Source organism: Notolepis coatsorum (assembly GCF_963971535.1).
Source record: "Notolepis coatsorum genome assembly, chromosome: 17".
Lineage (NCBI taxonomy): Eukaryota > Metazoa > Chordata > Actinopteri > Aulopiformes > Paralepididae > Notolepis > Notolepis coatsorum.
The window spans coordinates 32,160,048-32,175,008 of NC_140181.1; the positions used below are offsets into that span (position 1 = coordinate 32,160,048).

Here is a 14,961-nt window from a genome sequence, read left to right on the forward strand (position 1 = left end):
ACTCACTACTAACAGAATGTGAGAAAAACTGAGCATGAGGGCGGCTGAGTGGCGCAGTGGGCAAGGTGCTCGCCACTAACGCAGGAGATGCTGGTATCGAGCCCAGCTCTTTGCGTTGCTACCGGCTTGGCCGGTCGTTCATACTAATACAATTGGCAGTATTAGAGGGTGGGAAAGCCGGTGGGTGGGGATTGGACGTTGTGGACAGCGACTCCTACAGGTCGGTTGGTGCGCCTGTACAGCAGAATCAGGAAGTATCGGGGGCAGCATGAGCCTCCCACGCGTTACTCCTCGCCACTGAGAGATCGCGCTGTTCAGGTGAAAAGATGCGACAGCTGCCTCCTCGTGTACCGGAGGGGAAATTGGGATGGGAGAAAAATAGAAAATAAGGAGAAAAAGTGGTTAAAAAAAAGATAAACTGAGCATGACCGACCAGGAGGCACTACTTCATTGAGCGCAGGCATTAACACATCCTGCGGCATTCACGTTGTACGACGTGTTTCAAGTTCATGCTAATTCTGCCAATCCACGGCGTACGACGTTATTTTGATCATATTTCATTTTTTTCGCCATGGTATTCATATTTCCCTCACGGAGCCTGGTCTGATGCTGTGTGAGCCGGCACAACTCTGCAACGCTTCAATACTGCCCCCTGGTGGATGATCGGCCAGTTGCCAAACCGGAAATGGCCGGTTGGGTCTCGGTGCGTCTCCTAAATGCGTCCGGCCACTCGCATATCGTCGCGGGACTCTAGCCACACACCGTGGATATGGATCGCTGCCATAACTCAATAATCGACATGATTTGGGCGTGTATTAGTATTATACAAACCGGAAATGGATCGACTCGATCCCCATCAAATAACTGGGATCTTTTTGCTCCAGTCTCATCGCCCAACGGTAAGAGGAGGCTGACGTTACTTTCAGCCTGTTTGTTTATTATTATCCATGCAAACTGCTCTGATCTATATATCACCCATACTACATAAAGCATTCATAACGTTTAGGACCATGTACAGTTGAAATTTTTAATATAGCGTGGATCGGCAACAAACGGCATTTGATAATCTATATATGCATTTATGCCTATATCTCACGTTCTAGGAATTACTGCAGAAAACGATAAAAACATATTTATATTCTAGACAGTATTTTCGTATGAATGTGTGAATGAAAAAGTAAAACGTTCCTACGTGTACATCCTGAACGATAGATAATCGATGTTGAATGGGCCATAGTAATGTAAATTTAGCAATACAATTTAAAACGTTATAGCCCTGCAAAGAAGGTGAACATCTCCATAGACTTACAGTACTGGCAGAGAATGGTATAAGATGCTGAAAGTGCGTGGCAGGGAATGTGTTAAAACACCATGTTAACTGTGTCTCAAATAAACAAACAGGAAGGTCAAACTGTATTTGTTGTTGTATTTGTATCAGACTAATATCTAGTGGCAGTATCGGGATGGCGCATCGCCCAATCCCTACATACAATATAGTTAGAATGATGGTGTGTGTGGTGTGTGGAGGGGGGTGAAGTACCAGGTCTTGTGGGGGTCGCGGGCCTCTAGTTGAGCTCCAACCTCAAAGATGATTCCTGATCGTTCTGGCGGAGACTTCATGGTCTTTAATGTAGCTGAGGAGGAAAGTGGAGAGAGAGACAGAGAGGAACATGGAGGCAGAGACAACGAGAGAGACGGAGACAATGAGAGAGAGAGAGAGGAAAATGGAGACAGAGACAAAGAGAGAGACAGAGAGAAACATGGAGACAGAGACAAAGAGAGAGAGACAGAGACAGAGAGAGACACAGAGAGCTGTGATCAGAGCAATCAGCCGTACACCTGCTCTCTTTGGACTGAACTTCTAGTGACAGGCCTGAACAATGTACAAAATATGTCAACACAATCATTTAAGTTGCTTTTGCAATCCTACTTATTGTATGTTACAGTATATGATGTTAATCTGCATTTCCTTTATTCATTTTACTTTAATTTCATTAAAATAAATACATGAGAGCTGTCCACCTTCTACAGTGCTGAAATATGCTTAGCACGATCAGCTGGCTGGCACTCTCACTCACCATCACAAATCTCACAGTAGCTACTGATAGTTTGTTGTTAGCAACGTGCTAACAGCTACAGTACTACTTCTCAACATCTGAGACGCCATTAGGAAAATACTTCCACTGGGAGTCCACTGTTTAACTCACACAGCAAGATTCAGCGGATGTACACTGTCGTTTGTAGATTTAGCAAAGAGCAAGTATGAGACCAATACGAGGATCCACATTCAAACTAACGTTAGCTAACTAGTGCAGCCTGCCCAGCTATAATGTTCGAGTTTAAACTAGTGTTAGCTAACTAGTGCAGCCTGCCCAGCTGTAACGTTTAAGCAATAGCTCACGACAGGCCATGGTATATGGTAGGGCTGTAAACTCAGTGGTAAAGGCATGTTTTTTCCAACTACGCACCATTGCCAAACTCAAAGCCCTTCTCTCCCCTGCAGACCTTCAGAGAGTCATTCACGCCTTCATTTCATCTAGATTAGACTACTGCAACTCCCTCTATATAGGCATTAACCAGTCTTCCCTGTCCCGCTTACAACTGGTACAAAACGCTGCTGCCAGACTGTTGACCGGAACCCGCAAGAGAGACCACATCACCCCTGTCCTTGCCTCCCTTCATTGGCTCCCAGTACGCTACAGGATAGATTTTAAGGTTCTCCTATTTGTTTTTAAAGCCCTTAATGGTCACACACCCTCCTACATCTCAGACCTCCTATCCCCCTATTCCAACACCAGGTCCCTCAGGTCAGCTGATCAGAGGCTCCTGACAGTCCGGAGGTCTAACCTCAAGCTCAGGGGGGGCCGTGCCTTTGCTATCGCAGCCCCTGAACTGTGGAACAGCATCCCCACCTCCATTAGGCTCGCCCCCTCGATAGATGCCTTCAAATCGAGGCTCAAAACCCACTTCTACCTACTAGCCTTTCCCGTTCACTGACTCATGCCCTGTTTTTCTATGTGTTTGCCTGTGTGCCCTCCCATAAAACGGAGTGTGATTGTTGTCTATATGTATCTTATGTATTTATGTATTTACCCTCTGTACAGCACTTTGGTTGACACGCGTCATGTGAAATGTGCTTTATAAATAAATTTGATTGATTGATTGATTGATAAATACTTCGAAGCTTCGTTCGATGGGCATGGGATTCGAATATGAAAATAAAATTTGATTATTAAAAAAATATATGATTTTTATTTTATTTTATTTTTATTTTTCAAATCAACTCTGCCTCTCTTTGTTAACTACTAGAGATGGTTCGAAAATGGTTAAAAAGGGAACTTTCGGCTTTCAGCCGAAAGGGTTTTAGCACCGAAAATATATCACTGAATGTCAAATAACGTGTTGTTGTGATGACGTAATCAAAACGCGGCTACAGACATAGCATGCGCCAGGGTTTCCGTTAGAATTTTTTTTTGCAGGTCTGAGTGTGATGGGATAAATTCCGGTCAGAGTTTATTGAGCTTAAAAACAATTGATAGGCCTATATAAAGAATGACATCATCAAGGCATTTATAATATTTTTACTTAAAACTAGGCTACTTTTGCGTATATAGTCATTAATATATTCCAAATAAAATAAGTCCCTCGAGACTTCGTGCTGCTGCCGACTTGAGGTGCCGGTGGGCAGTCTGCCCGACCTTAATAAACAGCAGTCTGTTATAATCACATTTTTATGAGCTAACGAATTCCGTTATATTGGACATTTGTATTAATTATATCAAGCGAAGAACTGAGAAATTTGGCAGAGAGAGACGGCAACATTATCGTGGGTTTGCGTGATGTATATCTCCACCTCCCAACGACTTGGTGCTGGTCATAATGTCCTGTGAAAATAATTCCCTCTAAACACAATTTGATTATTTGAATTGTATTAAAATAGGCTAAAATTAAATAGCCTATGCGATGAACGAAACAATCATTTGTTTCATTGTTGCTTCACCAAGCAGCCGGTCTAATAATGACATCCTGTTGTCAGCGCGAGCTGGCTGCTGATATATTTACGTGAAGCATGGAGCAGCAGTGTTTTTAGGTCCGGTCTGGAAACCGCTCAGCAGCGCCCCCACCCAACAGCTGAATTGCCAATGGCTGAATTGGAGTACTGCACCCTGCCGGCCGGCAGATGGATGCTTCTCGCAAATATATCAGCAGCCAGCTCGCGCTGACAACAGGATGTCATTATTAGACCGGCTGCTTGGTGAAGCAACGATGAAACAAATGTAATGATTGTTTGTTTCGTTCATCGCATAGGCTATTTAATTTTAGCCTATTTTAATACAATTCAAATAATCTAATTGTGTTTAGAGGGAATTATTTTCACCGGACATTATGACCGGAGAGATTAAATATGTCGGACTTCAACAGATTTTGCCGGTCAAATACCGGTAATTACCGGCTAACGGAAACGCTGGCATGCGCAACGTGTAACGTGAGCAGCTTGGCAGCTCTTCCTGCGTTCTACAGCCTGTGATAACTCCTCTTGCAAGTCGCGCTGTTTCTATGTAAACTCCGCGAGCAACGCATCCAATAAATGCGTCTTTAACATGCTTTATATCCTCGCCATTACTATATGCCCGTCGCGGTTAAAAACCTTTTTAACTAACGTTAGCGTTAAGCTAGCTAACAACCTTCCATTCTTCTTTTAAGCTACGTCATCCCCCGCTAAGAGTCACAGGAGATGTAGTAAATACAACAGTCCTTCCATGTAGGCTAGAACGCTGTGAATTATGACTCAGTAACCACTACAGTAACATCATTAAGTCTGCTATAAGCTATTTTCCCTCTCGTGTGTGTGTGTCTTTATGCAGATCTTTATGCAGTTTTAAAGCACCTTGGCTTTGTTCTGAATGCACTTTGTTGTAGTTATCCTACAGAGAAAAGAAAATGCACTTGACTTTAATGCACATTTTGTTGTATGCAAAGAGAAAATGTTTAAATTGTACAATCTTTCAGCAGTCAGTCTGGAATTAATGTATGCATTCAAAAGTGCTGAATAAATGTTTTATGGGCCCATAATAGTGATTATTAATATTATTTAAGTTTAAGTTTTGCCATAATCAGGTAGCTGAAAAAAAATATATAAAAAATACATTATATATATATTTATATTAATCATTTTCTGCCTTTCGGCATTCGGTTTTCGGCCAACTGTTTCCTATTTTCGGTATCGGTTTCGGCCAAGAATTTCCCATTCGGTGCATCCATATTAACTACAACAAGCAATGCTGTTTGTTATTTAAGATGAGGTCGGACTCGGCACTGACAGATTTGTGTTCATTGTGCTGCTTTTATAAAGCCTGACGGCTTACAATATTTCATGAAAGCAAAGTGTAGAACAGCCATGGAGAAAATATCACTGATTCCCGCCGGAACGGGTCAGATGACCCGACAGCTTATATGAGAAATATGAGAAAAATAAACAGTGTAAACTATATAATTACCTCTTAATATAAAATATGAGGTATACCACAGGTTTGAGTGACAAACAAATAAAATAAAATAATAATAAATAAAAATATTATAATATTATTATTTATTTTTTTGGATGGAAAATAGCCACATGCGGCTTGCGAGCCAAGGGTTGGCCACCCCTGCGCTAGATGCTCGCAAAGTGCTGCGACTTTCCACATATATATTCCATATGTAAGATGTAAGGCTTAGTCCACATTGCAGCCGGCTTGTGGGAGGCATAGCCTAACAGCGTTCGAGACAGGGGAGGGTAGAATTGGATGATACAAAATTGGGGATGGGAGAAAAATAGAAAATGGGAGAAAAAACTAGATTAAAAAAAAAGAAATTTCAGAAACCGTGCCAGATAAAACGGGTACTTTTAGGAAAAATCATTGAGTGACAGAGCTGGAGCTCGACCGAGTGACGAGGATACATTTATTGAAAATGCCTAGGGGTAATTTGACCCCTTGTCGGCTGTGCTAGTGTTAACATACAACCTAGGACCATTATATTATATAATGGGCATGTGTGCCTGCCATGACGAGAGGGATTCCCCGATCTAACATCAGTCTCCTCTGTAGACCAGGCTAAAGTTTTTTTTCTCAGACGTGGAGTGACACTGATTTATGAAAAGGAATTAGAATCATAGCTGTGGATATACGGTCATTATACCATGGCTATGAACCAATAATATTGCTTGATTTGAGCTACCGGTTTTATAATAGAATTTAAACTAGCGTTAGCTAACTAGTGAAGCCTGCGAGCTGTAACGTTAACGTTTAAACTAGCGTTAGCTAACTAGTGCAACCTACCCAGCTGTATCGTTAAAGTTTAAACTAGCGTTAGCTAACTAGTGCGACCTGCCCAGCTGTATCGTTAAAGTTTAAACTAGCGTTAGCTAACTAGTGCGACCTGCCCAGCTGTATCGTTAAAGTTTAAACTAGCATTAGCTAACTAGTGCAACCTGCCCAGCTGTATTGTAAAAGTTTAAACTAGCATTAGCTAACTAGTGCAACCTACCCAGCTGTATCGTTAAAGTTTAAACTAGCATTAGCTAACTAGTGCAGCCTGCTCAGCTGTATCGTTAAAGTTGAGTTGGGATAATCTGCAGCTGAAGAGCCACGCACCGTTCACATGTGGAAATGATGACACTACCAAAGGAAACCATCACAAGTAGGGCTGCACAATTAATCGAAATTGTGATTCATAGACCTATGCAATCTCATTTCTAAATTATGACGATTTTTTCTTTTTTTTAAACTTTTTACTTATTTCTTTTTTAATGATGACGAAAAATAAGAATTGTGTGAGAGAATCGTGATCTCAATTCTTAGAGAGAAAAATCGTGATTCACATTTTAGCAAGAATCGTGTAGCCCTAATCACAAGTATCTTCAATGATATGTCTGCACTGTGAGTTTGTGGAAATAACCAAATTTTGTGCAGCGGCAGCTGTAAATACACAAGTCACAACATGTAAATAAGACAGTTTGGCAGTTGCTGGAAAGTGTATTTTGTTACTTTTGACAGTCGTCTAATGGTTTGTTTGTTTTTACACATATACAAAACATTAAAAGATACATTATATGGGCGCCTCAGTGGCGAACCACATAACGCGCTGAGTCGCGGCACGGCCAACCTGGGTTCGATTCCCGGACCCGTTGTTATTTGCCAAAATGTCTTCCCCCCACTCTGTCTCCCGTTCCTCCTCTCTCTCTCTACTGGACTGCCCAGTAGTAAAAAGCGATAAACGCTAAAAAATAAATCTTTAAAAAAAAAAAGATACATCATATAATGCAGTGGAATGTGAAGGAGAATTGCCTAAAAGCCCTCCAAGGGATTGAAAAGTGTTCTCCAGTACATAGGAAATAGTTTCAGCAATGTGGAATATACAGTTAGAGTTAACTATCAATATGTTTATTTTGCAGCAATTCTTTGTCGTTGCCGCCATCTTTAGTGTTACATCCCCTCACACTCCAGTTCTCAGGCTGCAGCTGGTTTAAAAGCGAAAGTAAACCGGCTTCTCTGCTGGCTGTGGCTCCAGGGGAGTTGAACAGTTCTGGCTCTGCTAGTTTCTTTTCTATCTTTTGGCGCTTTTTTGGTGGACAAACCACCGCACATGTGCACCGTGACTCGTGACTGGAGTCTAGCTCTGCTAGCACACATAGCCTACTGTGTACAGACGGTTTCAAACTGTATTTTAAATTAGAAAGCAAACAAAATAAATGGACAAGAGAAAAAGAAATCTCAATTTGGTCAGTATTGTCATTTGGACAAGCAAAGCCATTACTTTAAGTTGCAGGCAAGAAAGACAAGTCTGTCCACTGTCTCTGGTTTTAAAACTGCCCTGGTGCAGGTCACGATTTTTTTTTCTCGATATCGATTATTAAAATATATCGCGATATTTATCGTTATCGTTATATCGCCCAGCCCTAGTTCAGCCCATGCACAACACTGACAGATTACCTGTAATTTAGCATAGCCTGACCCTCCTAGTATGGCGAACGCAAATGACAACCCCCCCCCACACACACACACACCCTCTCTCTCTCTGTGTGTGAGGAGGAATTGGTGATATCTTGGCATGAAACAGGAAATAGTAATCAAATCATTAGGACCTGCCTGACGCTTCTGTCTCTATTCATTATACAAGTTTAGACCTGAGGGATGATTTACAATAAAGGGTAACACTTTATAATAACACTCTGTTATAAGACATTCAGAGTTTTTTATTTGCCACATGGAAACAATACAATCATGGAGTTTTTCATACAAAATCATAAATACCATACCATGGGCAAAAGGAGCAGGAAGAAGAATAATTCTTATAGTTACCTGCCCCTTATTCCTAAACTAAACAAGTATTACTTGATGGTCGGCGTACAACCTAATTTACACAAAATAATAATTTATACCATATACAAAGAAACAAACAATCCACAGTTTAAACAAGAACAAATTAAATGATAATAATAATAATAAAGAATAAAAGAAAAAAAAGAAAATATCTCACTATTCAGATCACATTTGACTTTCATACTGACTCAATTAAATTTTTTTATAATTATTTTTGAATTGACAAACACTATTCATCCCTTAAGCTCGCTATGGAGAGAATTCCACAACTTTACACCAATAACTGAAGGACACATCTGTTTAAGTGGTACGTGCAAACTGATGTTTAAAATAATTGTATTTCCTCCTACTAAACTCACTTTCTAAATGAAAAATATTTTGTCATTTTTCTGGCAGTGTATTATTTCTTGCCCTAAACATAATTAACATTGTTTGAAACTTAACCATGTCTTCAAGTTTAATTATTCTAGATTTAATAAATAATGTGTTTGTGTGTTCTCGATAATTCACTTTATGTGCGATTCTTACAGCCCTCTTCTGTAGTATATATAATGGTTTTATATTTGTCCCATAAGTATTCCCCCATACTTCAACACAATAACTGAGATAAGGTGAGATGAGTGAACAGTAGAGTGTTCTCATTGCCTCATACTCTAACACCCTTTACTTTATTCATAACAAAAATACTCTTGGACATCTTTTTTTTAATATGTGCTATGTGAGATTTCGATGTTAATTAATTTATCCTCCATAATTATACCAAGAAAACGAAATTCATTAACTCTCATCTCAACTCCATCAATGGTCAGTCAGTACTATATTTTCATCTAGTTTTCGATTGCCAAAAATCATAAATTTCGTTTTTTTCAGATTCAGTGATAGCTTATTACATCAAACAATTTTTTTTTGCTTTGTCATTTCATACATAATATATTCAGCTAGTTCATTTAAATTATTTCCAGAGCAAAAGAAATTGGTATAATCAGCAAACAAGACAAACTGTAATAGTTTTGAAACATCACAAATATCATTAATATATAAAAGAAAGTTTAGGCCCCAAAACCGAACCTTGCGGTACCCCACATTCAATTTTCATGAGCTCAGATTTGACATCTGCCAACTGCATCTAAGGTATTTGTAGATAATTAACTAATCATGAACGAATCATGAACGAACTATTTATATACATTCATAAATTATTATTAAATCATTTATAACTATATTTGTATAACATTTACAAATGATTTATACATTATTTATAACTCATTATCAACATTGTTTGTACTAGATTTGTTCATCATTAAATAATGTTATTTAATGTGTAGTAACACAGTTGTAGATGCTTTGATGGATATGAAAAAACTATTATACCTCCATTTATTTGTTCATGTTCAACAAATGATTTGTAAAACATTCTTAAAAGATCTATAAATCATTTGCAGATGTTATTGTGTGCCCTAATCTAAAGTGAAGACTATTCATCATTAACAAATGTCTAATACGGTTTGTTAATTATTTGTTGACTTTTTCATCACCTGTTACAAATGTAGACTCACAAGTCTGGTAATTGCTTTGTCTGTATTTATAAAAGCCAGATCGTTCATAACAGGTGAGGTGAGTAAAAAGTCCACAAATAATAAACAAACTGTATTAGACATTTGTTAATGGTGAATAGTCTTCACTTTAGATTAGGGCACACAATAACATCTGCAAATGATTTATAGATGTTTTATGAATGTGGGCGGCTGATTGGCGCAGTGGACAAGGCGCTCGCCTCTAACGCAGGAGACGCTTGGTTCGAGCCCAGCTCTTGCTACCGGCTGGCCGGTCGTTCATACTAACACAATTGGCAAGTGTTAGAGGGTGGGAAAGCCGGTGGGTGGGGATTGGACGCTATGGACAGCGACTCCTACAGGTCGGTTTGGTGACGCCGGTGCGACGGAAGCAGGAAGTGACGTGGGCAGCGTGAACATGAAAAGACAAGTCTGGTAATTGCTTCGTGTCTGTATTCATAAAAGCCAGATCGTTTATAACAGGTGAGTAAAAAGTCCACAAATAATAAACAAACTGTATTAGACATTTGTTAACCCATTCTTCGCCAGGCATTGTACCCTTCTTATACCATCCTCTGCCAGCTCTATTTGTCTATGGAGATGTTCACCTACTTTGCAGGGCTATAACTTTTTTAATTGTATTGCTAAATTGACAATATGCTTCTTAGCAGATTTCTTAGCTTAACTGTTAACATAACAGACCTAAGTTTGGGGGAACTAATGGGATAACTGGGGTTGCAACAAAAGTGCAACTAGGGCTAAAAACCCAATGAAATTAAATAATAATAATAAATAATTATGCTTCTTAGCAGACTTCTTAGCTTAACATAACAGACCTAAGTTTGTGGGAACTAATGGGATAACTGGGATTGAAATAAAAGTGCAACTAGGGCTAAAAACCCAATGAAATAAAATAAATAATAATAAATAATATGCTTCTTAGCAGATTTCTTAGCTTAACATAACAGACCTACGTTTGGGGGAACTAATGGGATAACTGGGGTTGCAACAAAAGTGCAACTAAGGGCTAAAAACACAATGAAATAAAATAATAATAATAATAATAAATATATCCTTCTTAGCAGACTTCTTAGCTTAACATGCAGGGAACTAATGGGATAACTGGGGCAGGGCTCTACAGTGCAACCATATTGCTCGCATATGCCCCTAAAAATATGTGCGTGCGAACATGCAAAATCAAGTACTCGCATGGCGTGCGAGTGGGGCCAGCGAGTGCAGAGTACAGCCTCTCATTCGTCCTTTTTTTTCCTCCGCTGCGAGAATCGTTAAAAAACTACAAGTCCCACAGTTCACAGCCGCATAAACGTTCCAATCACAGTAGTTTCCTGTGGTCATGCGACTGGAAACCGAAAGTAATGATCAGCGGCTGCGTCACTGTCTGAGTCAAACAATAATACAGCCATGTCGAAGCCCATTCATTTTTATTTTGCGCGAAAGATACCGGAGAATGAGAAGTCAGGCGAGGCAGCTCATGTTACAGAGGTGATGGTTAACGTTAACGTTAACCAAGATACTGACGCTAGCCAGCATGCTAGCGAAGTTGGCCAAGCTAGCGAGGCTACACCCACTGTAGCACCCAATGTAGCCACTGTAGCTAGCGAAGCTACACCCACTGGAGCCGGAGGGAAGACATACAAATTTAACATGAATTGGCTAAACATTTCCCCATGGCTAGAGTTCGAAAACAATGTCATGTTTTGTAAATATTGCAAAGTAGGATCGATGCATTGCGATGCATTGTTACACCCCTACAACTGGCCCACTGTGTATGTGTGTACAGCTAACTTGGCTAGCGTTATCAACCGCAGAGGTGGGCAATGGGTCCAGCTGTAGCGCCGGACAGCCAGAGTGCAAGCGGTGTGACGTCGTAATTGGCAGAATCGACTGTCAATCAATGGTCTACCTGACACGCAAACTACTGTACTGGAGGTGTACAGTATTTCAATAGGCAACCCTGAAAGGATTATTTTTCTAAAAGAGCAACACTAGCTCCCCCCTCTACTGATGGCCCTGGTTGTAAAGCCAGTGTCTCCTTTTTGTTCAATATCACTGCCTTTCTTATTAGGCCTAGTTGTTGGCTACAACTTTGCCATAGTAGGCATTATTCACTTAATTAATAGTTCAAATGTCTGTCCCATTCCCGTTTGCACACGCAGATGATACACACACACGCACACAGTGGGCCAGTGACTTTGGTGGTATGTGCTATTGCACAGATGTGTCCCGTTCCCGTTTGCACATGCACGCACAGTACAAATATACATTTATTTTTGAAAAAAAAATAAACTCTGTTACTTGACATATTTTCACTGTGCTCCTAAATATTTTTGGGTGCTCCTAAATTTCTTTGTGTGCTCCTAAATTTTTTAATTTAGGAGCACCTGTGCCCCTAGTGAAAAAGGTTAGCGTAGAGCCCTGTGGGGATGATGTTTGCTCCTGACAAGAGTCTCAAAGTATGGGGTGATGGTAGACAAAGCAACTCTGAGGTCATGCTCAATGTCCAATCTGTTCCTCCGCTTTGTCTTCAGCTGGACCAGAGCTGAGAAGCCACTTTCACAAAGATAGTTTTCACACACATCCGCGACCCACTCAAAATGGCCCCGCGACCCACTTTTGGGTCGCGACCCACCAGTTGAGAAACACTGGTCTAGGCCTCTACGTTTCTATATGTTTAATATGCTATGCAATGTTGTGAGAGTGTTGTTCGATTGTAATATGTTGCTGCTGTATAAATAAACCCTTAAGGCTTTGATTGAGCAAACGAATGCATGTTTTCGTTTGGTAAATTTGGTATTTTTTGTTACAATTGATCGATTAATTGCTCATTAACGTTATCAATGATCGAGTCAGGAAAGTGCTTACAATTTGCAACCCTACCGTGAACCGTGACTTCAAAACCGAGGTACGTACCGAACCGCACGGTTTTGTGTACCGTTACTTACACCCCTAGTTTACAGAACACTAAACATCAATTTCATAGTTATAAAGACACACACACACACACACACACAAACAAACACTATCACTAACAGACTAAGTATACACTCATTTCATTAGATTTGGCTTATGAGATAAAAAAAAATGTAAAGAGAAAATAGATAAAGATAAGAACAAGGTATAAATTATGACATAATGTGGTCTGGATCCACTTACAGTAATTCTGTTAAGCTAGCTAGCACGCTGGGGGTCTCTTTCTGGGAGATAAGAAGGGTACCAATCTTCATGCATGACTCTGATGGAGAGTCAAATAAGCAATAAGCTACATTTCCCAAAAGGTTGGCATGTTCCTTTAAGAAAAACCTGCACTGTAGCCTCATACAGATTAGAAATATGTCAACTGATTTATGCTCAGCTCAGCTAGTACTTAAAATGCTGTAAATTTAATTGAATTATAAAATTCCACTGTGGACATTAATGGATGATTATAATTGCCCAAGTACATCTGCAGTGATTTTTGTCAAAAGGCGCACAGTAGTGACAGCTGTCAAATGATGACGCATATTGCGCGCGCTCTATTTAGTGTCCTACATTTTACGTAATGCACTGTACCACGACACGACATAGGAACATGCATGCGAATGTAATATTATAATACACATATATGAAACTGAAATATTATAATGGGCACACTTAATCTTAGTAGGTATACAATTGCTGTCTGTAATAATAGCTCAAATGTTCCTCAATATTTCTGCAGCTTTCAGTAGCAAAACGTGCGGTACTTCCGTCTGAAACGGGTTCGATACAACTTTACGACCAACAACAAATCACAACATATAAATAACCAAAGAAATATTATAATTAATAATATAAGCTTTATATGGTCACTTTTGTAAAGAAACAGCTTTATCTTATTCTTCCCCCTCCGTATGGTGAAGCTGGTTGGCCACAAAGCGCTCACAGAGTCATTCAAGCTACGTTGTTGTCACTCAGTCAGACATGTCCCTCCCCCGGCCTGCAGCTAATCTATGTTGGTTAGAAAGAACATCTCTAGCGGTAACGTTAAGGTTACCCAGTTACAACAAACACAAGACGACACCGGGGGAAAACGTGTTCAGACTGTATAACACGAGTATCCTACAACCGTTACTGAATTAATAACTTTAACAGATTACACTGATAAACTTAGCCTGGTGATAGCTAACTAGCTAGCTTCAAATCTGACAGCAACAGCAGCATGCTAATGTTAGAAGTTTCACGTGCTAACATAAAAGGCTACAAAAGTCAACACCGTTGGCAAACCATTTATATAGTTTATAACATCGTTATCGTCAAATTATCACAATAAAGCATTTAGCGTAAAGTTAACTATGCTTTATTCATACTACAACGCGACATAATAGAGTTGTTTACCTCGCGCGCTCCTCGTTGTAAACTCCGCGTGGGTGACGTCTCTCACAAACGTGCTGCTGTGATGATCTGTCTGCGCATGCGCCGTGTCAGAAAACTCCAGACGTTCAGTCATTCAATAATTTACATGTTTTGAATGATATATATTATATGTATATATATTTTATATCTTCCAAAACACCAGCATCACCAACAAGCTGCACATTTATAATAAAACACAAGATACGTGTGCCCTAATGATAAGGATAAGTGAAGAGAGGAGGGTGGTGACCCGGTACCCAGGAGAACCACCCTCAAGAGCCAGACCAGGCTTCACTCCACCCAAAACCCAATCCCCCCTATTTATAATAGAACACAAGATACTTGTGCCCTAATGATAAGGATAAATGCTCTATGAAGAAACCCACTCCCCTTGCCACACATCTATGCTATACTCATAGGGGTCAAATAAAAGGTTGTCAGATGTGTATACATGTGTGTGTGGGGGGGGGGGGGGGGGTGTAGGATACAAACCTGGTTTACGGTAAGGGGTGTAAGACTAAGAGTAGGGAGTAGGATACACAAACCCAGTTTAAGGGGTGTGGGTGCAGGAGGAAATGGTTAAAATGAGAGATCCAGGTATTGACAATGCCGATTCTAGACATAGGTATACTGTAGAAGGCTACATTGAGAGC

General features: G+C 40.1%; 1 protein-coding gene across 1 annotated transcript in view; it reads right to left on the reverse strand.

Annotated features, from left to right (window-relative positions):
* LOC311243732 (PHD finger protein 20-like) overlaps positions 1–14,322 on the reverse strand; it is a 72,004-nt gene extending 57,682 nt beyond the window's left edge. Inside the window, exons 1-2 of the mRNA XM_084333071.1 lie at positions 14,291–14,322; positions 1,541–1,634 (exon numbers count right to left, since the gene is read on the reverse strand). Coding sequence (XP_084189197.1) covers positions 1,541–1,620 — 80 coding nt within the window. The 5' untranslated portion in view covers positions 1,621–1,634; positions 14,291–14,322. The remainder of the gene's footprint in view (positions 1–1,540; positions 1,635–14,290) is intronic.
* Positions 14,323–14,961: the final 639 nt, after the last annotated feature.